The 27,981-nt window shown below is 41.9% G+C and overlaps 1 protein-coding gene across 1 annotated transcript; it reads left to right on the top strand.

Annotated features, from left to right (window-relative positions):
• Positions 1–30: 30 nt before the first annotated feature.
• Positions 31–27,966, top strand: srebf1 (sterol regulatory element binding transcription factor 1). Its single transcript, XM_086092621.1, has 19 exons — positions 31–422; positions 2,000–2,569; positions 4,401–4,561; positions 4,658–4,795; positions 5,788–6,006; positions 10,184–10,298; positions 10,493–10,650; positions 12,214–12,427; positions 15,946–16,130; positions 16,275–16,536; positions 16,693–16,859; positions 17,079–17,247; positions 17,339–17,447; positions 18,210–18,319; positions 22,420–22,552; positions 22,635–22,800; positions 24,544–24,765; positions 25,279–25,390; positions 26,771–27,966. Exons 1-19 carry the CDS (start codon positions 317–319, stop codon positions 26,989–26,991), a joined length of 3,537 nt encoding a protein of 1,178 aa, XP_085948747.1. The 5' UTR covers positions 31–316; the 3' UTR covers positions 26,992–27,966.
• Positions 27,967–27,981: the final 15 nt, after the last annotated feature.

The raw sequence follows: 27,981 nt of genomic DNA, 5'->3' as shown, positions 1-27,981 counted from the left end.
ACTAGGCGGAGGGCAGGGTGAATTGACTATCTTGACTATGATTGGTTAGATTATTTGTCCGTTATCATCAAGCGAGGTGGTCTAGTTTGGCTAAACACGAAGTGGTGAATGGGCTTCACTGTTTGGTTTGACAAGTTTCCCTGAGCCATCATGGGGTTAGCACCGGCGAGTTAGTTGACAAATCGGCTACAAAGAAAAGTCCAACCTGTTACGAGTACACATTGGCAAATGTAGCTACCCAAGAAGCTGACGAGTATTCGCCGCCGGGAGATCGTTTTATTTTACACTGGACTATCCTAAAAACACAACAGCAGAGATGAACAATTTGTCGTTTGACGATCCTTCGTTGGATAATCTGGATCCGACATTGTCGCTGAATGACCCCAGCGAGATTGACACGGCCCTTCTTAACGACATTGATGGTAAGAACCCTATTTTCACATCGTGAACATACGTCACGTTTACAGCACCATCATACCAGCGAGCCTCCTAAAATAACACTTTCCGTGACAAGTCTTTGAAGCACATCCTATTTTCGACAAAAACGTATTTTGAAAGACCATGCAACGTTTATGTTAGTTCTCATGGTGTAGCTACGTTCCAGCTAGCGAATCGCATAGACTGTAGGGGACAAATGTGCCTTTCTTAGCGTTTTGTGGTGATCGTGTCATTTGGCACACGATTAGAAAAGCACGTTTAATTTGTGCAATACAATGCATTTGTATTAGGCGAGTTAAAGAGAGGGAAAGTGAATAAAATAGACAAGGCTAACGTGCTCGTGGTGGCGCCCCGCCCCCAGCAAGTTTCCCAGACTGAGGTTACTAGCGTTCGTTTCCTCCTGGCGGGTTCACGGAGCCTCATTTGACCGAAATTGAACGGAAGTCAATTAAACACGAACAAATATGCTTGGAACACCCACAGTTTTTGTCGCATTATTTTTGTTCGTTTATTGTAGCGCAGCGTGTTGTTGTGTAGGCGCTGCTTTGTAAAAACGGCTAACCCATATTTGCTTGGCCGACATAAAAAAAAATATGTTTCTCGTTCTTAACTCTTGAACATTATTTTTACATTCATACATTTTCATTTTATTGGCCAATGTGTTAATTTTATGAAGTCAAACGCATAGACGTTTAGATAAACGATATTAACCCCCTACCCACATGTAACCGATAGTAACCTCTTCGTAATACCCTTTCCTGTCTTGGACAAGACGCGCTGTGATTGGTCAAGAGCGATCACCTCATACAAAACACAAGCACCCAAGCCGGCTTCCTTGCAGAATGTAGAAACGCAAAATTGATCTGTTATTATCAACAACTATCATTGTTATAGCTTTACTGAGACACTTTAAAAATAGCTTGATAATTTCCGCACAATACTTTACATATTCTCAAGGTGTGATGCTATGCAAAATCATTAATTACATTATATTGGTAACTATATTTCAAGTGTTTCTTATTTTTTTCTTTATAGATGTGCACTGTGTATTTAAATTAAGAATAGATTCATTTAATTGCTTTGAGTCCCAACTGCACTTACGAAAATACAAAATTTTTGTTTTGCTTTGTGTTTAATATTTTGTTGCTTGATAGAGACAAGTTTGTTTTTTTAGGACATCAGATGTGGAGGCTTTCGTTCACTAGGGTTATTTTGTACATTTTCTGTGTTGAGAGAGAGAAAAAATCAGCCGATTTTTGCCAATGAAAATGGATGGATTTCACTCTGTAAAGTTAAGCAAATACTAAGGACAAGGTATCACCGGTAATGTAAAACCGTCAAATGTTCTGCCTGTGATTCATATCTGTATTGTTATTAAGGGACCAAAGTTTATTTATTCATTACATATTTTTGAATTAATTGTCCATATTCGTCCAAGTAACGGTTTGCATCAGCCTAAGAAATCCTTTTTGGTCGGGCTTTAATAATGCAATTTAAAGAGTGGTACAGTGCTACTATAGTCAGTCCTCCTTTCAATTCTGATGATGGTTTTCATTTTCAGACATGCTCAAGCTCCTTATCCACCAGGAAGGGGAACTTGGAGGCTTCTTTGATAACCCTCCATTCACAGGACCCACTGCCAATCTAGAAGTTCCTCGTCTGCCCCAGGCCATCACGCCATCCGCCTCCCTGCCCACCACGACTACGCCTCCATCTGCTTCTTCTTCCTCCTCTTCCTCCATCCTAAGCAGCAGCCCCCACCTGGATGCGCTCCTGGGCCCTCCCATCACCCGCAGCTCATCCACCCCAGACAAGGCCTTCCAGCCTACCACTTTTCAGCAGTCTCCGCTGGCTCAGGTGTCCATCCCCACCCCACGACAGCAGCCGGCATCCCCGCAGCCAACTCACAGTGTCAGACCGCCCAAAGTGGAACCGTCCCAACCCATTCTGGTTCAAACTCCTCCTGCCGTAGGAGCTTCACCTCATGGCTCACCGGTTGCAAACCCGGAATTCAGCAGCTCACCCCCAAAACTCTTCACTTCTACTTCACCGCCCCAAACTCCACCCCAACCTCCAAACCAGATGCAAACACAACTTCAGACTCAGAACAGAGGCCAGCACAGCTACATAGGTACGTACTGTGATGATTTGTCTTGACGGCTAACTTTTTGTGATTTAGTGCGCTTGGCTTTATAGTGGTTCCTTGAGATATACAGTGACCACACTTGCATTTCAAATCATCTCTCCCCATTGAAATCAAGGGAAATACCATTAATCCATTTCAGCCACCCCAATAAAACTAACAAAAATTGTTACTTTAAAAAAAAAGAAAAGAAAGGGAAATTACATAATAATTTTTCTTTACGATAATATGTTGTAAGCATCCCCATTAGTGTAAACGGGGCATTCTGGTTAATATTGAGTTTGTGTAATATATTTAATGTAACCATACATAAAGCGCACCGCGCTATTGGGTGCATGCTTGCTAAAACAAACGGGTTGTGGGAGCAACACAACAGGAGAAAACAATGAGTTTGGTTCTACTTTATTCAACAATTTAACAATGTACTCAGGTTATTTTTTGATCAGTCTTCATCCATAAATCAAAGTCCTCATCTTCTGTATCCGAATTAAACAGCTGAGCAATTTCTCCATCAAATATGCCAGGTTCCCCATCGTCATTATGGGAGCCAGTCTCGTTGCCGTGCAGCTGTTTAGCAATAATTCCTGTGTTTTTTGTGGGGGGGATAACTACTTTGGCACAACACCGGCAGAATTTTGTTATCCGTTCCTGCTCGGACTCGAGGCCGGAGTACGGGTCGTCTCTGCGCCCGTCGCAAAAAAAGGTGGGGTCCAAACGGGGTAGACCAAATGAACAGCAGGAGACAGGAGGTCACACTGCAGTCTGTTATTTAATTTTTATCTCTCTTTTTATTCACTTGTTTAATCTTCACATTTGAGTACATACAGCCTCAACTCTCTTCCACCTTCCTGCTACTGGCCCGTATGCGCGCTCCAAAGTCACGCGTCATACGCAGCCATTCACAGTGGCTCGATTAAGCAGCCAACCAGAAACGAGCGTAAAACCCGCCCACCAATCAGAAACGCGCGTTGGCACAGCAAAATTTGCCACGTCGCTTGGCTGGAAGGACAACGTCTTCGAAACTCGGAGCACACAAATGACGCACATTTTTTTTCTTTCCCTTTTTTTTTTTTTACTGGCTCGAAGGAGCGGCGACACGCCGCTGTTGAATGAATACAACGGAAACGCTGAATAGGATATCTTGGCTCGGAATGCAGTGAACACGTCACACATTAATGAATGCCGTGCACAAGCAAGACACAAGATGCTGCATCCAGAGTCCTATATTCGCGTCAGAAATAATGGTATCGGCATGTTACTTGTTTACCTCTGTTTTAATGTATTGGGGCCTTTCCCGATAGCGGTATCGGAACAACACTAGCGACAACGCATATTTAAAAAAACTTGTAACCTGGGTATTGTCTTGTATGCATTATACAAAAGTCGTGCAATCATTACTTAATCTGTCACATCATTTGCAGCCATTTCCCATACATACATTTGAACAAAAATGTGAGTGTCAAAGGCAAGCTCATGCTGGCTCTTATGAAGGCATTTTTGTGCTATACTGAAAAGAAAAGAAAAAGTGTTTGTGACGAGGATTAAGTGAGAATTATGAGGATAAAATATCAGGAAGAAATGTAGCAGTTTTATGAGGAAGAAAAAGGATGGAAATCTCCCCTGCTGGTTTTGTTCAATTTTCACATGACAATTAGTTTTATTGCTTGATAAGAAAATAAAGGTGACACACTGAATGCTGCTATCACTTCCGTACAACTAGATAGCAGTTCACCTAGTGGTCTACAAGTGTGTAACCATTAACTGGCGACCATCTGTTGGGATACGCTTGCTGATTGTGGCGCACCTTGCACATTTTTAGTTGGCAGCGTGTGCCAAACGGTCGCCTCCTCCTCGCCTCCCAAAGTTCAACCAGTGGCCATTCAGACTCCACTCCGAGGGTTGACCGCCACTTCTCCTTTACTGGCCGCGTCAGGAAGCCCACCCGCTCCAACGCTCACATCTCATGTGCAACAAGTACCTGTAAGTGTGCAAGAGTCCAACACACTAAATAATGAATACATTGCTACTTGTTGTTTGAGTGGACGGATGGGAAAAGATTATGAATGTGTTTCTCAGGTGTTGCTGCAACCCCAGTTTATCAAAGCTGAGTCTCTGCTGTTGACCACGCTGAAGCATGACCCCTGCATGGTCACGACTGTGGCCTCCCCCACATCCTTGGCCACTACCACGGCAGTTCAGAGCGCGTCACTGCAGGTAAGCAAATTCACAACCTGTTTTGAGGGTGCTGCCATTTTGCCCCTTGTTGTCGACTGAAAATGACATCCCCGGCCGGCGCCCAAGGGCTCAGGTAACGGCTGTCACGGCTCACCTGCTTTCTGAGTTTGGTCATGTGACCTTTACAAGCTGAGTCCTTTGGCACTGTGATTCAACATTCGACAGTGGCAAGTAGCAAAATGGCCGACCCGGAGATGGATCAAAATGGGTGAATTTTTCAGTTTTATTCATATTCTACAATCGCAATATTAACTCATTCACTGCCATTGACGGCTATAGACGTCAACATTTCATTTGAACTATTTATATTAGTTTAACATTTTCCCACTTTTTTGAAGGGTATGAAAACCTAGGAATTTTTTTTTGTACATTTAGAAAATATATACAATTTGTGATTAATCGTGAGGTGTTTTCTTTTTCTTTTCTTTTTTTTTAGTTGATCAGGGGCAGACAAAACAAGTTTTACTTCTTTTTGTCCCCTTTCATTCTTTTGCTTTACTTGGAATTTGAATATTTGTTTCTTTAAAAAAAAGATTATTAACAATACAAAAATTTAAATAAAAAATAAAATAAAATGTTATTAAGAATTAGGAGCGTCGGGATTTTTTTTTTTCGTAATTAATCGCACGACTTCACTAGTTAACTCATTATTAATCAAAATTTTCATATCTGTTCTAAATGTACAATATTTTTTTCTAGGTTTTCATACACTTGTTAACAAAAGTGGAACAAATTTTAAACTAATGGAAATAGTTCAAATGAATTTTTGACGTCTATAGCCGTCAATGGCAGTGAATGAGTTAATCACAATGCCGTGTTTAGACAAGTGGGGGCACAATCAGCATATTATTGTAAAGACCATTTTTTAATTTGACCTAGTTAAATTGTCACCCCTTTTTAATACTGCTTACTCGGCATCGTAATCTTATGATGCAAGCGTCACAAATCAAGTACGTTTTGTGTATTCCAAGGCATTTGTGGGCGGGGGCACCTTCCTCACGACTGTTCCCGTCATGGTGGATGCTGAGAAGCTGCCGATCACCCGCATCATCAACAACGGCAAGACAAGCTTCTTCCCCGCCAAGGGGGAGAAGCGCACGGCTCACAACGCCATCGAGAAGCGCTACCGCTCGTCCATCAACGACAAAATCATTGAGCTCAAAGACTTGGTCGCGGGCACCGAGGCCAAGGTGGGTTATCTTGTCCTTCTTATCACCTCAACTTCATTGATTAGATTTAAAGCCGTGAGACTGGAGACGTCTGATAAGAGTTTATTTTAAACATGAGTATCAGAGACTTGTCCGATTTAAAAAAATATCTAAATTGCCAGATCTTTATGGGAAATAATACATTTCATCTGTATTAGATAGGGACTTGCCATTTATATGGATACCCCTAAGCTAGGATGCTAACACAAAAAATGCCCCGATACTTCACACCGATACGCCCGATACTGTCCTGGTTTTATTTTATAACTTGTGGTATTCTCAAGAAGTTTTCTTGTGTTTGTTTTTACTTATTTTATTTTGTAGGGGCAACATAGTATACTATTTGTGCATACTTCCCATACTTGGGCTTCACTCTTTTTTTTCTCATTGAACCTTAATTTAACCAGGTTGGTCTCATTGAGATTAAAAACCTATTTTTCAAGCGAGACCTGGCCAAGACGGGCTGCAGCAAAAGAACACAAACTTACAGACATACAGTGCAGAGTGGGCCAAAAATAAAATAAAAATACAAAGTACAACATTTTGGATTAAATGATCAATTAAATTGTTCAAACAGCCAAGCTAAAAACATCGACACTGTATAGAAGCTGTTTCCACGTCTTTCAATTTAGATTTAAAAACATTTAAGGACACCAGTTCTTTGAGCATTCTGTAGAAGATTCCAGGCTGATGGTGCTGAGTACGCAAAAGCTTCTTTTTTTTTTACCATTTTCTGTCCGTACGTTTGGGACAGAGAACAAAAAGAGGTCCTGCCAACGCAATGAATACTGTCAGGCGCTTCTCTGCCTGATAAAAACACAAAGATAGAGGGGAAGCAGCCCAAAAATGGCCTTTTAAATAAAGGTGCGCCAGTGAATTAGTCTGCGGGTCGACAAGGCAGGCCACCCGACCCGAGAATATAACTCACAGTGGTGAGTCAGAGCTTTACAATTTGTAATACAGTGTTCCCTCGTTTATCGTTCCAAAACCAACCCCCGATAATGAAAATCAGCATTCATTCTTTGTTTTGTTTAATATATATGTTTTTAATTTTAGTTTATTGTAAATGCTTTTTCATTCATCATATGTTTTTTTTTCATGTTCATTCATTTTTTTCCCTATTAAGTATGGCACAGTAGGGCTTAAAGTATTCCGGCACCATGCAGGATCTCCAGCTTTTGGCTATGATTTGGGGGGGGGGGGAAACTTGCCACACTTCGTTTTTCTCTGCCAAGATAACCTTGTAGCATGACCGCTATTTCCGAATGGTCTTTAATGCAACATTCAAGCCAACGGTTGTTTCATCAATTGAGATAAGAAAAATGGAGCGTAATTCATATAGCCAGGGGAAGACGTCCTAATTGACAACAGTCTTAAAACTGGCTATGGCCTGACGGCGGCGACGGCACGACGCGTGCATACACTGTAAAAAAACAAAACAAATAACGCATACAAAAAAAGCCAGCTGTAAAAAAAATCTACAAAAGGTGAGCCCGCAAGAAACGAGGGAACACTAAAATTCAGGGATGCACGATAAAGACTATCTATTTGATGGAGATACTGCGCAGTGGCATGCATATATAAAAGATCACCATAGTCTAAAACAGGTTAACGACAAGACGCTTTTTTACATAAAAAGAAAAACATAGCTTATTTCTATAGTAAAAACCCAGTTTTAGCTTTAGCTTTTTTACAAGGCACAGTACATGCAAATTTAAAGTTAAGGCATTCATCAATTAATATGCCCAAGTATTTGTAACAAATGTACACCCTCAATCTCCTTTCCATCAAGAGTTAAAAAAAACAGGAACATGTAGTCTGGTCCTAGATCTAGTAAAAAGCATAAATTTGGTCTTATCTGCGTTTAAAACAAGTTTCAGCTCATGCAGTGTATTTTGCATGACCACAAAGTTTTTTTTTGCAAATCTTTAACCACTTGTGCAAGAGAAGCAGCACAGCAGTACACAATGGTGTCATCAGCATACAGGTGAAGTTCTGCATTAGCTACATTTTGACCAAGATTGTTCACATGAATGGTAAATAAAAGCGGGCCCAGCACAGAACCCTGTGGTACACCTTTCAGAACAGATATGTCACAGTATAAAACAATCATATCGAATGCACCGACTGCTAAAATGGTTAGAAAACCAAGAAACAGCTTATTTTGAGAGCCCTGAGCTCAAAAGTCTGTGTTTTAAAATAGCATGGTTGACGGTATCAAAGACTTTGACAAATCAATAAAAAGAGCAGCACAATTCTGTTTCTAGTTAAGTGCTACAAAGAGGTCATTAACCATCATGCAGCTGTGACAGTGCTGTGCTCTTTTTCTAAAACCTGACTGACAAGGTGATAAAATATAATTTGTGTATAAAAAAAAATCCTTTAGCTGGCCACTCAAAAGAGTTTCAAGGATTTTAGCCAGTGCTGATAAATTTGATAAGCAGTCATTTCTGGACTATAAACCGCTACTTTTTTCACTTGCATTTGACCCCGCGGCTAATACAAAGTAGGGCTGGGTAATCAAAATCAAATCGTTGAAAATGTGCTAAATTGTGAAATTGAATTTTGTCTTTATTAAAAGCTACTGTTCTGTTACATCCAAATGTTTTTGTGAGTTGTAATTTTGCCCAATGCTGGATGGGTGGTTTACAAGACATGTTTACAGTAGCTACTAACTACTTAATTTAAGTACAAACTATGAAGTTTATGTTCAAACTAATTTAGAATCAGTATACATTATTGTTGTCTGAACATTTTGCACAGGAATTATTTTTGAATAAATGAAACATTTAAAAAAATGTTTCTTGGGTTTATTCGATTAAAATCGTAATCCCCCTGAATGACTGCAAAAATCGAGATTTGATCTTTTGGGCCATATTGCCCAGCCCTAATACAAAGGTGTGGCTTATCCATCAAATCACAAGGCGGCACACTATAAAGGGTATATAAGCGCAACTATAAAGCGCAAGAGCATCGGGCAGAGCAAAACAAACCAAGTGAGCCCAAACACAGTAGGAGAGACCGAACCAGAGCGAGACAATTCGCACCCTCATTATGGAAAAGAAAGCGTGAACCCGGGTGCATTAAAACATTAAAACACTTGCGGCATACAGTAGAGTGCGGCTTAAATGTGTAACAAGCTTGAGTATTCCCCAAATTTTGCTAGTGTGGCTTATAGTCAGGTGCGCTTTATACAATAATAATAATTGTTTAAAATACAAGGATCACCCCCTTACAGTAATGGGAGGACAAAAGCAGACTTCCACATTTTGGGAATTTCCTTCGTGACTACTGTAAGGCTAAAAATGTATGCAATTGGCTTTTCTATCAATTCAGCAGCCATCTTTAAGAAGTAAGGATCTAACAAATCTGGACCTGTGGGTTTTTTAGGATCCAGATTTTTTTAAGGCCTTACAAACATCTTGCACAGAAAAGGCACAAAACTAAAAGACTGTCTAGTAAACGATAATATATTAGTACTAGTAGTTTTCATAGGTGTAGAGTAACCTGGACCAAACAAGGTTCCAGAAGAAGCAAATTGCTTGTTAAAACAATTCATTACCTGCATTTTATCATGAATTGGAACAGAATCATTCATAATAAAAAGCAGATAATGTCAGAGAGTTGTTGCAGACAGAAAGATATTTTATAGCTCTCCAAAACCTATTTGGGTCATTTCAAGTTTTTGTAGTAACTGATAAATAATACTCAGATTTAGTCTTTTTAATAGGTGAGAAGCATTTGTTTCTTAGTGCTCTAAAAACAGTCCAATTAGCAGAGGAGCCAGCAGCCCTTGCCTTTGGCCAGGCTAAGTTTTGCACATAAATAGCTTCTGTGAGAAAACCAGGGGTTATCACGTCCTTCAAATGCAAAATTTTAAGTTTAAGAAAAAAAGATAAGTTTAAGAAATACAACCAATAAGGTGCCAAAGAGCTGGACAGTGTTGTAGTGCTGTCACTCAACAGTATTATTATTATTATTTGTATTGCTACGCTGTATTCACAAATATTGTTTTATTCCTTCTTGAATGTGGTATGGATTTTAAAACAGACGTGTTGCTGGAATTCCTGAGGATAACAAATGGAGAACAACCTCGTGAATGATTTTAATTACAGTAATGGTATGATTTTGACCTTGATTCTTCTCTTTTGTGTCCTAGCTGAATAAGTCCGCCGTGTTGAGGAAAGCCATCGACGTCATCCGTTTCCTGCAGCAATCCAATCAGAAGCTCAAACAGGAGAACTTGGCACTGAAAATGGCAGCCCAGAAAAACAGTACGCACTCTTCCTGCCCATTCCCTTCACCAGATTCTTTCTTCATTTCTCTGCAATTTGTAGCAGTTGACATTTTCATGACGAACTGCGAGTGGAAAGGCTCGCTTAACGGCCCTCTTTTTTTCTTTTTTCTTTTTACCGCCGTGCGTCTGATTGCCCCTTGAACTTCTCATTTTCCTTCATCTTTACCGCAGAGTCTCTCAAGGACCTCGTTGCCATGGAGGTGGACAGTCCAGCTGACATGAAGACCGAGCTGCCCACACCGCCGGCGTCGGACGTGGGCTCGCCCTCTTCGTTCTCGCATTGCAGCAGTGACTCGGAACCCGACAGCCCGATGGGAGAGGATACCAAGGTATGGTGGCATTATCCGGTAGCACCTTGGCATTAAAACCAAACGTTAACGTGCGTGCGAGCTTCAGATATGAAGTTAAAAAAAATGGAGCAGTTAAGGTAATGTAATACCTTGGCATGTGGGCAAGCAGCATTTTCAGCCATTTGTTAAACAGGACAAATCATCCAATACACAAATACAAAATGACAGCACTAGCAAGTCTCATCACAATGCTCACACAAAGTCTAACTGGCCAAGCAGACTCCGCCTCACGGTGTCTGAATTTTAAATCTGGAAAAAAAAACATGGATTAATCACATTATCAAATTAATTGCTAGTTGCAGCCCTAATATAATATTAGGGCTGCATATAATATAATATATAATATCCATGTGGGTTGATTTGACTTTTGCATGTAATACACATTTAACGCATTCACTGCCATTGACGGCTATAGACGCCAAAAATTCATTTAAACTAAACTATTTCAATTTTTCCCCACTTTTGCTAACAAGAGTATGAAAACCTAGGGAAAAAAATATTGCACCTTTAGAACAGATATAAAATTTGTGATTAATTGTTAGTTAACTAGTGAAGTCATGTAATTAATTACAATTAAAAATGTTAATCTGTCTAATTAAAAAATATATATATCAAAAATAAAAGCCGTTTAATCGTAATTAATCGCATCATAATTTTATATATTTTATAAATGTACAAAATTCTAGGTTTTCATAAAAAATTTAATGAAATTAAAAAAAAATTAAACTAATAGAAGCAGTTCACATGAATTTTTGACGTCTATAGTCGTCAGTGGCAGTGAATAAGTTAATAAGTTGATGGACATATAAAATACTAGGGGTGTTAGAAAAATCGATTCGGCAATATATCGCGATATTACAGCGCGCAATTCTCGAATCGATTCGATATGCGGCCGAATCTATTTTTAAACATCAATTTTTAATGGGAATATTCAACAAAACGTCTTACTTTGGGTTAGGATTCACACATTAAGCATGGAAGAATGTTATATTAATGGAACATTAAGCCTTAATATTTTATTTGTGCTGTTCAGACATGAAACAGACTGCAACCTGTTTGTTAAATGCAGTGGCTCAGTTATAAGCCTGACGTTTCAGATAAATAAATACATTTTCATACAAATCTTACGGTGTACATGTACGAGTTTACTGATTAGTATTTTCTAAATTTGGGTAAAAAACCCCCGCAAAAATTGATTTATAGATTCGTATCGGGATTAATCGGTATCGGATCAAATCGTGACCTATGAAACGTGATACGAATCGAATCGCCGGGTACTAGGCAATTCACACCCCTATAAAATACTTTAGGCTTTTAATATTGAAGAGCTTCAAGCCGAAACATAATGCATTTAAAGTAGCCTTGTGACAGAGTTATGGAAGTCATAAATCTTAAGGTTTTAATCTTAACATTCACCCAAGCATTTATATATAAATCAGTCTGCTCTCCATCTTACCAGCAAAGTAAAAAAAGAAAAAAAAGCCTCTTGACTTTCTGCACTTTTTCCCCCCTGAATTGGCTACTTGTCTTTGTGTGCACCAGCCAAACGTGGGCATGCTGGACCCGTCGGCGACAGGCAGCGGTGCTGGTGGCATGCTGGACCGTTCCCGTATGGCGCTCTGCGCCTTCACCTTCCTCTTCCTCTCCCTCAACCCTTTGGCCAACCTGCTCTGCTCATCCGGCAGCAGCTCAGCGGACAGCGCAGCCGCCGCCCCCCACCATGCAGGCAGAAGTGTTCTGGGCTTGGATATTGCAAGTAAGAGCAGGAGACAATGGGGGGTTTCCATCCATCTATTTTTATTAGAATTTTCAAGAACTGCGAAAAAGAAACTCAATGGAAACGCCAGAAATTTAAAAAAAGGCCCAAAATTCGCCAAAAAGTTTTTACGCTTGGAGGGGGTGGTTTTTGAAGCGTATCGAAAAAAGGAAAATGCCCATTTTGGCGATGGAAAGAGGTTTTTTTGCGAGTAAGCGACTACAAGACCGGATATACGTCGCACGTTTTGACCGATACTACGTCACACGCTCGTTTGTAGTCACAATAAATGGCGGATGATAAAGTAAGATATGTTTGGGGAGACAAAGAAACACGATTCTTTTTCTACTCAAAGAAAAAAAACATGAATGCAATTTTAGATGACTTTATTAACATCAGCTCTCAATGTAACAACACACTTCACTTACATGCTGGAGGGAAGCCAATAGGGGCGTGCCAAAAAATCGATTCTCATAAGAATCGTGATTCTCATTTAGTACGATTCAGAATCGATTTTAACTCTTTGACTGCCATAAACGTTATAAAACGTTTAGCATAAACCTAGGGAAGGGCGCCGAGGACGTTAAAAGACGTCCCCTATGTTTTTTTTTCAAAAACGGGTGCAGGAAAGCCTTGGGCAGCTGTGCTGAAAGTATCAGGCAGATCTGATTAGTAAAAGACTCGTTTTGGCCCCTAGAGGGCAGCGATGACTCTCTTTGCACAAGGTTGGATGGGCCGCCCACCGTGGGCGTCAGTAGAAGACGTGAGGCGGAGCTAGAGTGTTGAGGAGACAATGGCTGGTTCAAGCCATTGTGGCTTGACCAAGCAACCGGTTGCAAGCAACTCACGCTTGAGCATTTTTTTCAAAGACGGAAAGCATCAATCAATACTAAAAAGCGCATTGATGTCGACGATGATGATGACTCCGAGCTTGACGCCAAAGTTGGAAGCCTTGACGCGACTGTTTATGAACACGTAGTAAGCCTCACCGGCTAAGCGCGGCTAGCGAGGCTAGCGCTGCTAAGGCCGGAAAACGCGCACAATAGCCGGCCGGGTACTTCTACACAATCGGACATTCGATCGGGCGATGGAGAGTTGGCATCGACCAATGCAGATTGATGATGATGATGATGATGACTCCGAGCTTGACGCCAAAGTTGGAAGCTTTGACGCGACTGTTTATGAACACGTAGTAAGCCTCACCGGCTAAGCGCGGCTAGCGCTGCTAAGGCCGGAAAACGCGCACAATAGCCGGCCGGGTACTTCTACACAATCGGACATTCGATCGGGCGATGGAGAGTTGGCATCGACCAATGCAGATTGATGATGATGATGATGATGACTCCGAGCTTGACGCCAAAGTTGGAAGCTTTGACGCGACTGTTTATGAACACGTAGTAAGCCTCACCGGCTAAGCGCGGCTAGCGCTGCTAAGGCCGGAAAACGCGCACAATAGCCGGCCGGGTACTTCTACACAATCGGACATTCGATCGGGCGATGGAGAGTTGGCATCGACCAATGCAGATTGATGATGATGATGATGATGACTCCGAGCTTGACGCCAAAGTTGGAAGCTTTGACGCGACTGCTATGATTACGTAGTAAGCCTCACCGGCTAAGCGCGGCTACCGCTGCTAACGCCGGAGCTGCACAAGCGGACATTCGATCGGACAATGAAGAGTACCCCGAGTCCAATGCATATTCATCGGAGGAGCGGGTACAGTCTGATCACGGAGAAGACACTGTTTCTGGACTACGATGCCACCATGAATGGAGTGGATAAAATGGATCAGAACATCTCCTACCACCCGGTATAGCAACTGAAGGACACGAGGAAGCGAGACGTAACGAAACCGTAGCATGATCCTGATATTAGACTTGATGGCAACACACACTGCAGCATATACTTGCTATTCCCCGTAAAAAACGGCCGGCAAGAAAGTGTAGCTTCTGCACGCGAAGAGGCAATCGCAGTGAAACTAATCTGTTGTGCAAATCCTGTTGCGTCTCCTTGCACAAAAAAAGAGTGTTACACAAAAAGAAAAACTGTCGTTGAAACATCCACATATTTGTAAATAGCACCACAGTTGCACACATTTGTAAATAGTTTGCCAAATTGTTGTCAAATTGTTACACTGTTGAATGTAAATAAACGTATTTTGCTATCAAAAAACACTTTTTCATTCTTGGTGGTAGTGTTTTATAGAAGTAAAGCACTATTTAGGTGTTTGTGGCATCATTCATGGACAAAAAGAAGTGTCAAATTCACTAGAATGCATGAAATAATATCGTTTCACTAAAAGCTTGATTTCTCCGTATTTTGGTCCAAAACAGGCGAAATTGGGTCAAACTAACCATTTTCTATTGTTGATTACTAAAGAACGGAATAAGGTAGAAACAAACTTTTTTTTTCTGATGAAAGATGAAAGTCCAATCTTTCATTTGGTAGTACGTGTGTTTCCATAGTCCAAACAGAACATTTTCTGTGGACCTTGAAAGATCAGTCAAAATGCTTAAATCGGCTGGCACTGACGGCATCCCTTTTCTGAAAACGTCTGGCAGTCAAAGAGTTAAATGTCCCAAAATTGATTTTATTGAAATTATTTTATACTTTCTTCCCTTTGTGTGTGCCTGTATTGGGAGCGCTGTTCAGGTTGTAACCGATTTGGCCACTTAGGGGCAGTGTTGTTCCACGCAGTCTGATACACTGTTAAGTTGTAGCCACATTAGAGAGTAGAAGGAAAAAGTCACCATCAAGTTATTCCAATAAAAGTTGTTTTTTTGCAGCGTGGAGCCGTTTTTTGAGTGATAAAAGTGCCGCGAGTAGCGCACTAATTAGCATTAGCGAGTCAGACTGGAGTAGATCATTACAATTCCTTGCACGTCTATAAATTGAAGCAAAAATCATTGTCAATCAAATAATTTTGAATCAAAAATCGTTCTGAATAGAAAATCGATTCTGAATCGAATCGCACACCCAAAAATCGAAATTGAATCGTGAGACATTCAAAGATTCCCAATCCCTAGAATCCAACAAGACAAACTACTTCCGCTCAGTCCGTCAAAACCAACATTCCCACCTGGAACTCCCCATTGTCCCAAAGTTCCGTCACTACAACGTCATCTCGTGGCGCATATTCGCAAAAGAAGAGCGGATGGAAACGGGCATAAGTCGCACGTCCGTTTTGCGCATTTTCACAACATTCGCATACAATTTTTGAAACATTTGGATGGAAACCTGACTAATGACCATACAGTATTTCAATTGCAGCCCTTTATTAGGGGAGATAAATATTTTTACAATTGCCCGTATTATTTAGCTGCAAATATACTACAAACTTTTAATTTCATATCATTTGATTTGAAATTTGTGGATAGTAAACAGAAAGTAAATAGCCCAATACATGGCAGTATCATTAGAGTGGAGGCCTCTCTATTTGAGGAAAAGCGGTAAACATGACTCGTCATAAACGGCACTAGGCTGCTTGTCCTGCTATTAACCAAAATGTTCCCTGCAGCTGACTCATGGGGCTGGATGGATTGGATGCTACCAACAATTCTGGTGTGGCTTGTGAACGGCATCTTGGTGTCTGGAGTTCTGATCCGCCTTCTGGTATATGGCGAGCCTGTAACAAGACCTCATTCCGGATCTTCCGTCTTGTTCTGGAGGCACCGCAAGCAGGCCGACCTGGACTTGGCAAGAGTACGTATAGCTGAAGGAAGAAAAAATGGCTTGATCCTTAAAAATAATCCCATCATAAAATCATGCCCGTGACTGAAACATTTGTCCCCCAGACCCGCTCTTGGTGGCCTTGAATCCTTCATTAATTCAGCCTTTGTTTCGCAGGGGGACTTTGCCCAGGCCAGTCAGAACCTTTGGACTTGTCTCAAAGCTCTTGGTCGCCCCTTACCGACCTCCCAGCTGGACTTGGCATGCGCCTCGCTGTGGTCCCTCCTCAGATTCTGCCTTCAGCGGCTCTGGATTGGCCGCTGGCTGGCTGCCCGGGCGGGAGGACTGCGATCTGACCGCCCCCTGCAGGAGGACGCTTGCAAGAGCAGCCGAGACGCCGCGCTGGTTTACCACCGCCTGCACCAGCTGCACATGACAGGTTGGCTTTCCCATGCATTGCAGTGGCAAGTAAAAGAATATGAGCACTTTGTTACTACTCAAGTAGATATAAAATGTTCTGACAAGCAGATTCAAGGGTGCGTTTCTCAACTTATCTTGCAATATTGATTCTCCTGCCTTGTAACTTGACATGCAGGTAAGCTGAACGGTAGCCACCTGTCAGCCGTGCACATGGCTCTCAGTGCAGTGAACCTGGCAGAGTGCGCCGGCGCTTGCCTGCCTGTGGCTTCGCTCGCTGAGGTCTACGTGTCCGCGGCGCTCCGAGTCAAAGCCAGCCTGCCAAGGATCCTGCACTTCACCTCTGTGAGTGCCCTTTAGTCAGCGTTCTTTCGTTTATCTCGTGCTACGGTCAGCAAATATTTTTCGCATAGTTGCTACCTGCAGTTTTTAAAGCAGCGTAGTAAGTACTTCTGAGGGACTAATACAAACCCAACGACACGAAAGCACGATTGATTTGCTATTAGTGTCAAAATCTGTCCACCAGATTTTTGTGCTGAGTAATAATTTTGTGTTTTTATTTAGCGTGTTTTCCTGAGCAGTGCGCGGCAGGCGTGCCTGTCGTCCAGCGGTAGCGTGCCCCCAGCCATGCAGTGGCTTTGTCACCCACTGGGCCACCGCTTCTTCGTGGACGGCGACTGGGCCATTCGCAGCATCCCGAAAGAGAGCATCTACAGCCAGGCCGGCAACACTGGTAAGAAGTGACATGATTTGTTTTTGCATTTGCTTTTGCTTTAGCTTTTTGTGCGCCTTGTATGTAAATGCTTTGTTGATGCTCTTTCCAGTGGATCCCCTGGCTCAGGTGACTCAAGCCTTCAGAGAACACTTGCTGGAAAAGGCTCTTTACTGCGTGGCCCAACCAAAAGGGGAGAAAAGCCCCAGTCAGGGCGAGGGGTGAGCAGCATCGTTATGCAGCCGTGATTATGTGATTGACAAAAACGGCAACCGGCCACAACATGATGATGTCAATAAATCATAACCCAATACACCGACTGCATCAAATATTCTGCCTCTACAAAGGTAGTAATGGGTTGGTATCAATATTTGATACAGCCCTTGTATTGGGTATCCTTACGGGTGCAAGGGGTCATAATGGACCGGCTGTTTGGTGAATATTAATTGCTAAAAAAAAACATCTTTATAGATGAGATCATTTCTCTCCCAATATCAGATGGGATAGGCTCCAGTGCACTTGTGACTTTATTGAGGACAACCAGTAGTATAGAAGATGGATGGATTTATTCAAAGAACTTTCTATTTATCTTGGCCTTTTTCTATATGGACCAAGATGAGTCATCTTAAAGGGAATATCCCTCCATCAATGTTTTTTCTTTCTGTCAGATAAAAAACAACAAAACGTGTGGTCATTGAAGCGAGCTGGTCAATAGAATTTTTTTTGCCCATGTCATATTGACATTTTCAACAGACAACAATCTATATAAACTTGTAAGTTTTGAATTTTACTTAAAATATTTAACATTTGTAATTGTTTTGAACATAAAGCCAAATCTGTAATGCAGAATAAGTCATTTCCTCTTTTTCTATGCATGCATAGAAATACACACATGCACAACAGATGATCTGGCCCGCCGTTGTCTGCAACAGATTTCTTGATTTTCTTTTTCATGTTTGACTTCAATGTTCATCTGTCCTCAGGGAGTATGCGGACGCCCTGGAGTATCTGCAGCTGCTGATTAGCGCTTCCGATGCAGCTGGTGCCACGTCCCAGTCCTTTGCTATCGGCTCCAACATGGCAACTGTGACGGGTAAATGACTTCTACTACTACTACTTCTAATAATAATAATAAAAAAATAATAATAATAAATCATTCACTGCCATCGATGGCTATAGACGTCAAAAATTCATTTGAACTATTTCTATTAGTTTCAATTTTTTTTCCCACTTTTGTTAACTCGAGTATGAAAACCTAGATTTTTTTTTATTGTACATTTAGAACAGATATAAAATTTGTGATTACTCTTGAGTTAACTAGTGAAGTCATGTAATTAATTACAATTAAATAAAATTAATCACCTGATGCCGCTAATTAAAAAAGAAAAAGAAAAAAAATATAAAAAAATTAGGGGCGTCAGACGATAATTTTTTTTAATCGTAATTAATCGCATGACTTCAATAGTTAACTCATGATTAATCACAAATGTTATATCTGTTCTAAATGTACAATATTTTTTTTCTAGGTTTTCATACTCTTGTTAACAAAAGTGGGGAAAAAAAGTGAAACTAATAGCAATAGTTCAAATGAATTTTTGACGTCGAAAGCCGTCAATGGCAGTCAATGAGACAAGACCGACCTGTGCTGCATATAGGGAAATAATGCAAGTTATTGATGCCCCCTAAAAAAGGCTCGCCTGTTGATGCCACAAAATGGCAGCAACGTTTGTTTGAATGAAGCGTCTCAACTCACTTCACCTTCTCCTTTGAGATTCATTGTAATTATAATCATTCATAATTCACAATAATAATAATTAATTGTAATAACATAATTCATGTGGAGTTTGAACTTTATAAGGTTTTATATTTAAAAAAAAAGTGTAGTTAATAATACTGTCATGAACAGACCTCTACTGTTCTACTGTTTAATGTTAAATTTCTAGCCTTACTGTTGAAAAAAATAAATCCACTCTGCTCCTTCTTCACTCTGTCTTCCTCCTGTCTGTCTTGACCTGCTCCGCTGGATCCATTTTTCCTTAATATTCCTAATAGGAGGCGCGAGATAACGTTGATTTTCACATTACGGAGATTGAGTGGACTGATTTCCTCCCTCCCACCGCTTCACTTTGTACTTACTGATCGCTCATCTGGGCAAAAAATAAATAAAAAATAAATGGAGGGAGGGAGGGTGGCGGGTTAAGCGGAGGCGCTAGCTCGCAAAACGAGAGTCATCCGCTGGATTGCTTCATCTATCTTCAGGCCTGTCAAATCAGTGATCACCTTGAGAGGGATGGAGGGATGGAGGGCGCAGCGGGGATTTTAATGGCAGACTTTTCTTGGCACTGACTTAGTGTCGGAATTCGGTGTGTGTTGGCCCCGTATCCAAATGAAGTACTTTGCTCTCATAACCGAGTCGTCAAAATGCTCTCTGGCCTCATCATGTTGTAAGTTTACCACAGGGCTGTGACAGATTGATTCAGAGGTCAAACACAGACGGCAGATGTCTGTCGCCACTGTCTTGCATATTAAATTCCACCCTGGGCGGTGAGGGACTCCAATGTCGGAGCTTACGACATCGTCACGGCGGTGGCAGCATCTTGCTTGGGGATTGTTATTGTTCATCAAGGTGTCACTTTGCAACAGTTGCAAATAGCAATTTTGGTACAACTAAAGAGGAATTTCACCTTTCAACAGGACAAATATGGCAGCATACCTCCTAAGCCTTCACCATATGGAAATTAATGTTTTGGAATTGAGTCATAGCCTAGACCTAAATCCAACCGAAAATCTGTCGTCATACTCTGAAACATTTAAAGCACTTTTGCAAGACTCTTACCCAAAGGTTATTTTTAAATATCTCCTTCAGGTGTTTTATTTTTTATTTTTTAGAGATCGTGTTATTTATTTTTATTTTTTTAAGAAACTATCAGGGTTTTTTTTAACATCCCAAAAATCTGGTATGTTAACATGGGTGGGTTAATACTAGGGGTGTGCCCAAAAATTGATTCTCATAAGAATAGCGATTCTCATTTAGTACGATTCAGAATCGATTTTAAATGTCTCAAAATCGATTTTATTTAAATTATTTTAGACTGTTTTGCCTTTGTCTGTGTGTGCCTTTATTTGGAGTGCTGCTCATGTTGTACCCAATTTGGCCACTTAGGGGCAGTGTGGTTCCACGCGGTCTAATACACTGTTAAGTTGTAGCCACATTAGAGAGTAGAAGGGGGCGCGGGCCGTGTTGGGGCGGGGGGCGCTCCTGCTCCTGGGTTTGCTCTCCGGCCGGTGGCCCTGGCGGGGCCCGGGGGTCGTCCTTTGGCGCTGCCGCGGCCTGGGGGGCCCTGAGGTGTTGCGCTTGCTCTGTTCCGGCGGGGGTCGACGGCTCCCCTCTTTGGTGGACATTTTCATGCATGCCAGATCCACCACACTAGCATCTACCGAAACTCAGACGCAATCTGCTTCCTCCTCAGGTTATTGAATCGGTGGAGGCTGGTGTCTGCGGATCTCACGCGGCTTCGTCTGTCCTTCCTTCCTTTTCTCGGTCTCTCCTTTGGTCTCTTGAGGCCTCCCTGATTTTATGTTTTTTGGATTTGTTGGGGTCTGGATGTTTCTTGGGCTGGGGAGGAGTTCTGGTGGGGGGTGTCTGGTCGGTGCTGGATTTCACCTTCCTTGGTTTTCTTTGGTCCCCTCGGGTCTCCTGGTGTTCGGTTTAGGTGAACGGTATGAGATTTTTTCTAATAGGTTTTCTGGTGAGCTAACAAATACACGCACGCACGCACGCACACACACATACTCACCCACACACACACACACATAAAAAAAAAATAATAATAATAAAAGAGCAATGATGATGACATTTCCGAATGAACAATACTGAGCTCTTAGAAGAAAAAAGAAAAGAAAAAAGAGTAGAAGGAAAAAGTCACGATCAAATTATTCCAATAAAAGTGTTTTTTTTGCAGTGTGGAGCCGTTCTTTTGAGTGATAAAAGTGCACTAATTAGCATTAGCGAGTCAGACTGGAGTAGATCATTACGATTCCTTGAACATCTATAAATTGAAGCAAAAATCATTGTCAATCAAATCATTTCAAATATGAAATCGCTCTTAATTGAAAATCAATTCAGAATCGAATCGCAGGCCCAAAAATCGGAATCGAATCGTGAGACATTCAAAGATTCCCACCCCTAGTTAATACCAGGGTTGGGGAAAGTTCAGTACAATGGTGCCCTAGTCCGGTCCTCGAGGGCCACTATCCACTTTGATTTAGATGTTTCCCTCCTCTAACACACCTGATTCATATGATCATTTATCAGGAATGGGTTGTTATTATGTCAGGCTTCTGCAAAGCGGGCTAATCACTTGATTCAGTTGTGTTGGAGGAGGGAGACATCTAACCAGACTTGGGCACCCCTGGTTTAGTACATGGGCCACATTTGGCTTGTAGTCAATACTATATAAAAAAAAAAAAAAGGTAAAATGTTTGTCTAAAATATGTAAGCCATTATCCTGTTTTTTCTATTTCAAAATAACCAATTATTGAATAAAAAGCAACATTAATTGTATTTGTAAAATGATTACATTTACTAGAATTGTTGGATTATTATTATTTTTCAATGAAAGACAAACCAGTAGTTTAATAAAAACAATGAAAACCAATCAATATGTCAGCCAATTTTTTTTTTTTAACTCGACCTCCATTATTGACTAAAAATCTTGTCAATTCATTGTCTTTGTGCAGAGGCCAAAACAATAATATGACACCTTTGCCTCCATGTGGTGGAATCATGTTGTTGGGTTTTATTCATTGATAATGTTTTTCCAACTGCCTTTTGAGATTTGTTGGTCATCGTTGATTCCAATTGAAAGTATGTTTCAGCTTTATTCTTGATGCAGCTACGACTAATGACTTAATATGGTTTATGTAAACTAGTAGCGCACTTGTTTGTTGTGACATCACGCCGATTTGTGCGCTAGCTAATACTACTGATGGGCGTCATGAGAGAGGGAATAATTTAGCTGTCTATGGGTTCATGATTGTTTACAGGTCAGATACATGGTGTTGATGTTTTATGGTCCTCTCCGTATTGTTTTGCTGCCATCTTGTGGCATCTAGAGGCTATTACAAACCAGTTTTGAGGGTTCGCATTCGCAGTTTGTCTTGACCTTGTGCTGCTTCCGTCCCGGCATCTAGGCTGCGACCCCCACTCCAAATGGTGGTCCTCCGTCGCCGTGGTGATCATCAACTGGCTCCAAGGGGACGACACGGCCGCGGAGAGGCTGTATCCGACCGTGGAGCACCTGCCGCGCACGCTGCAGAACGTGGAGTGAGTGGGCGCTTCGCATATCCCTCGGCCCCGCGTCGCCGCCATCGCACTGACCCGCGTTCTCTATCTCTCGCACCGCAAGGAGCCTCCTGCCCAAGGCTTGTCTCAACACCTTCCGAGCAGTGCGGGCTCTGCTGTCCAAGCCTGAAAACTGCCAGTTGAGCCTGAGCCACAGCGACAAGGCCAGCGCCCTGCTCCGAGACAGCCTCAACTTGGGCCCGCACTCCCACAGCTCCAGTTTAGACAAGGTACACACACACACGCGCACTGGCACTCACACTTACAAGCGTGCAAATTTGTTTCCCATAAAAGTTGTTGCTTATCACTCCTGAGAGGGCAACTCTGCGTGTGTGCGGTGGCGTCTGTCTTAAAAAATATAAAACATGCTCAAGCACGCACGCAAATACGCGCTGACAGATGTGCTCGCACATGGCCGTGCATTAAGTTGTACACACGGCGAAATTGCCTGCACAAACGTATCATCACTCACACATGCGCTTTCCTTATCGCAAAGTCACATGCACACGCAGCAAATGGTGCACAGAATGTGTGTTTATGTGCGTTTTTGGCCTGAGCTGTGGTGCATTGTAGTTGCATTGCATGTGTGTACGCTAAGTGCAATGTTCCTGCAGTGCAACACAGAGCTGAGCCCCCAACAGCAACAAATTAAAACCCTCATATTTTGAAAGCTGGAATGCATTGTATGTGCCACTACTGGTCAAAACAAAGTACTCTGATTAATATTAATTTTGTTTAAGCAGAATTAAACAGCATAATTAGTCTACTTAATAGGGGTGTTAGAAAAAAATCGATTCGGCAATATATCGCGATATTACAGCGCGCAATTCTCAAATCGATTCGATATGCGGCTGAATCGATTTTTAAACATCAAATTTTTATGGGAATATTCAACAAAACGTTTTACTTAGGGTTAGGATTTGTTATATTAATGGAACATTAAGCCTTAATATTTTATTTCAGTGCTGTTCAAACATGAAACAGACTGCAACCTGTTTGTTAAATGCAGTGGCTCAGTTATAAGCCTAAAGTTTCCGATAAATAAATACATTTTCATACAAATCTTACAGTGTACATGTACAAGTTTACTGATTTGTATTTTCTAAATTTGAGTTAAAAAAAAATGGCTATAATCAATTTATAGATTTATATCGGGATTAATCGGTATCGAATCGTGACCTATGAATCGTGATACGAATCGAATCGCCAGGTACTAGGCAATTCACACCACTACTATTTAATAAAGTGTTAAGGTGTGTGTGTGTGTGGGGGGGGGGGGGGGGAGGGGGCTCCAGTATCACTTATGGCTAAGACTTTTGAACAAAAAATAAAACAAATCTAATCACACTTTATTTATATAGCACTTTGGGGAGTGCCAAAAAGATCGATTCTCATAAAAATCCCAATTCTCATTTACAATGATTCAGAATCGATATAAAATGTCCCCAAATTTATTTTATACTGTCTTGCCCTTGTGTGTGTTTGCCTTTATTTGGAGCGCTGTTCATGTTCTACACCATTTGGCCACTTAGGGGCAATATGGTTCTGCACATTCTGATACACTGCTGAGTTGTAGCGAGTAGCGCACTAATTGGCGTTAGCGAGACAATTGAACTTTCCATTGAGCGTTAGCCTTGAGCTAGCTACGTTAGGGAAACAAGCTACAACGATGTGTGTTTGCATTTACGTGTGTGTAATTTTCTTCATTTTGGGTGTTTAGATTTACAGTTAACCTCAACTGGAATGAAAAAGTGGTTTGATAGTGTAACAACAGTATTGTTAGTTTGAGTTTGTGTTGCTCGAAAATCAGTTGAGAATCGAATCACAGACCCAAAAATCTGAATTGAATTGTGAGACGATCAAAAATTCCCACCCTTGATAGCACTTAATAATACAACTCAAAGTGTGCTAATAGTTTTAACAATGGATGTTCCCCTTTTCTAATGTTTAATCAAAGTACGGTTTATCCGCAGGTGGTGCAGTTGCTTCTGTGTGACTTGCTGCTGGTGATGAGGACCAACGTGTGGCATCTTCAGCAGCAGCACGGGGCCAGTGCGGCCGGGCCGGGCCCAGTGGGCCCCGGTTTGGCCCCCGTGGGGGTCCACCAGGCCTCCCCGCCTGAGCTCCAAGGCTTTCAGCAGGACCTGAGCTCCTTACGCAAGCTGGCGCAGAGCTTCAGGCCGGCCATGCGAAGGGTATGTACAAGTACTCGTATGTTTTATTTGCCTTTTTGACAAATGTATTTCATTTATACATGTTAGCATCTCGGCCGTCAACCCGAACCGTAACCCTTAGCATGTCGGATGAGGCCAATTGAGAAGTAGAACATAGAAGTAATACTGCCCAGCTCAAGCGTTATCACGATTGGTTGTTCAAGTCTAAAATGGTACCATTATATACCAATTATACCATATACCGCACACCCCCTGCTGTCGGTACCAGATGTAAGCAGTTTGCGCCAGCAGCCGACACTTTGTTCCAAACCCTGACAACCTCGTACAAGAAGTCAAACTGACCTGGAAAGGTTGTCAAGTTACGGTCCGCCATTCCTTCAAAGACGAGTTCACATCATTTTTGTGGACAGATTGTGCGAAAGTGTCGTTAGATGTTGGCTCTCGCCTAGTCGCACACGCACACACCGTTTAGGCTTAAGTGTTTGGCAGCAAAGCTGAGCGTTCACTTTCATGCGTCCTCTTGTCCCTTTCCAGTTGTTCCTTCACGAAGCCACGGCCAGGCTGATGGCGGGGGCCAGTCCCACACGCACGCATCAACTCCTGGACCGCTCGCTGCGACGCAGGGCCACACCCGGGACCAAGACAGGTGGGTTTGTTGGTGTGGATGGAATCTTGTTGCCTTCCTTGTTGTAGTTTGGCTTCTGACTATGTTGTCAAAACATCACAATCAAAGCTGAAGCTGAAGTAGGGAGGAGAAACTGGTTTATTATATTGTATTGTTTGTTTTATTGGCTGCCAGTCCTCATGTGCAGGTATGCATTAAAAATAAATTTAAAAAAGACACCTCTTTTATCACACCTTAAATTGCGGACCCCAATGGTGCCCTTGATGTCAGTTTGAGAGCCCCGTCACATCAGTGTGGAACTACAGAAACTGCTGAAAATGAAATTGTATTTATCAATAAAAGCAGTTAATCATGTAATCTTAATAATCAACTCATTCACTAGCAGTCATTTTCACTGAAGCAATCCCCTTTGCTCCCGGCTGGTTTACTGCACTTTGACTGATTTTGCAAGGCCCACAGAATATTGTGTTCTATTGCTATAAAGAAAGATTAGAGTTTCTTCTTTCATCAGGAAAAAAAAGTATGTTTCTATCTGTTTCCGTTTTTCATCAATTAGCATTAGAATATAGCTAAGTTCATCATCATTCACAAATCTGTTTAAAACACTGGGCCTTTTTTCAACATGGCCCTGGTTAATCTCTTATATTCTGCTGCCACCTGCTGGCCGTTTTTGCAATAACCACCATTGCTTCAAGCACTCTCTTCAGTTCAGAGGCTGTATCAAAGCCTTCTGTATGCTCTAGCATAAAAAAAAAACGTATAAATGTGTTTTTGGGACCATGGTATTATTTAAAATAGAAAGTTTTGGGGAGCAAATGAGTTAATCTTGTTCCAACCCAAAAATGTGTAAATACGTTTTTCAGTACTTTGTCCTTCACTCCCAAAAACATATTTATAAGTTTGTGTTTTTTATGCAAGAGCATACAGAAGAAGGCTTTGATGCCGTTTCTGACATCAAGAGGTGGCATAAAGCAATGGTAGTTATTACAAAAAACGGCCTGCAGGTGGCAGCAGAGTATAAGAGATCAGCCACAGCCATGTTGCAACAAGTTCTTTTTGACAGTGTTTTCACCAGGGATGTGAATATCGATGAAACTTATCACGTCTAATGCTAATTGCTGAAAAACAAAAACCGATAAAAGCCTACTTTTTTTCCCGATGAAAGAAGAGACTCTAATATTTATTTTTGATAGGTTCCATGTTTTCATAGCAATAAAACACATTCTGTGGGCCTTGCAAAATCAGTCAAAATTCAGTATAACAGTCGGGAGCGAATGGGGTTGCTTCAGTGAAAATGGCTGGGAGTGAATGAGTTAATCTTGGCAAGTGTTTTGGCCATTGACTGCCTGTGCTGTGGAAATCCCAATGGCTAACGGCAAATGTCACCTTTGTGTGCGACAGAAGAGTGCGAGACGCGACCGGGCCAGCGCGAGCAGGCGGAGGCTGTGATGCTGGCGTGCCGCTACCTCCCCCCGTCCTTCCTGTCGGCCCCCGGCCAGCGGGTGGGCATGCTGGCCGACGCCGCCCGCACGTTGGAGAAGCTCGGGGACAAGCGCACCCTCCACGACTGCCAGCAAATGATCATCAAGCTGGGCAGCGGCACCACCGTCACCAACGGTTAAGAGACTCCCCACGCCTGACCGACCGACCGACTCATCTTGAGATGTCGTTTGAGCGCAAGTTGTCATCTGAAAACTGACTTGTACTTCCCCTTCTGGGCACTTGATGAGGTTATAGCATTTTTGGATTATGAGCAGAATCTAGGAAGTATTTTTCTCTCTTTGTCCTAGTGTGAGTCCAGTGCAGTGCCACAGTTTGACCTCAGAGAGGCGCCATCACATCCTCATTGTGGACATTGCAGTGCGAATGACAAGTGCGTGCGTGTGAGAGTGAGTTCCTTCTTTTTATTTGAAAGGAGGAAAAAGACCATATTTGGTCAAGGTGTACTAGGCCCAGCAGGCTGATTTCAAAGAGATACGCAATCGATGATGGCTTTATGAGGTTATTTTCATAGTTTTCATTTTGTTTTGATGTGTACATATAATATTAATAATGTATTTATAATCTGTCTGAATTTTGAATCTGCAGTATTTGGCATCCGTGGAATGCTTTTGGAGGGCTGCGTTGCCATGGCGATTGTGCGTCAAGCCATCAAGGTGACATTTTGTGCGCGATTCGGCTGACCTTTCGCAACGTTGCTATTATGCACGCAACGGCGCCATCGCAGACGACGGCGCTGTTCCCGTGTCACCGTGCACTCGACAGGCTAACCTTGTAAAGCGCAACATTTGTTGCTTTTTTCACGTAGCTAAAAAAAACAAACCGTTTTCTTCCTAAGAGGACTTCCTACTGGTTGTGGCTCCAATTGGAGAGCAATTGTTTGTCTTTCAGTGTTTTCAGGACCATAGATGCATCTTAGAACTGTAAAAAACAAAATAAACAAACACAATTTTGATATTATGCATTTGTTGCAGGAACTGCTAGTATGTTTGCGGGTGACACGCACGATTCAACATAAAGGCAAATGTTTGTGGGTCCTTGCATATTTTCATCACCGTCATCCATGTTAATATTAAAACGTTTTTTAGAGAAGCTAATCTTTTTCTTCTTGT

Source organism: Leptonotus elevatus, chromosome 1 (genome assembly GCF_054856555.1).
Source record: "Leptonotus elevatus isolate MCC_2025b chromosome 1, RoL_Lele_1.0, whole genome shotgun sequence".
In the NCBI taxonomy this organism is placed as follows: domain Eukaryota; kingdom Metazoa; phylum Chordata; class Actinopteri; order Syngnathiformes; family Syngnathidae; genus Leptonotus; species Leptonotus elevatus.
This window is presented reverse-complemented; position numbering and strand designations above follow the sequence as displayed.

Excerpts from the sequence above, each read along its gene's own strand:
- srebf1 (XM_086092621.1), top strand. The coding sequence starts at position 317 with ATGAACAATTTGTCGTTTGACGATCCTTCGTTGGATAATCTGGATCCG. Across the intron at positions 17,248-17,338 it reads CAGCCAGGCCGGCAACACTG|TGGATCCCCTGGCTCAGGTG; the intron begins GTAAGAAGTGAC and ends TGCTCTTTCCAG. Across the intron at positions 22,553-22,634 it reads CGCACGCTGCAGAACGTGGA|GAGCCTCCTGCCCAAGGCTT; the intron begins GTGAGTGGGCGC and ends TCGCACCGCAAG.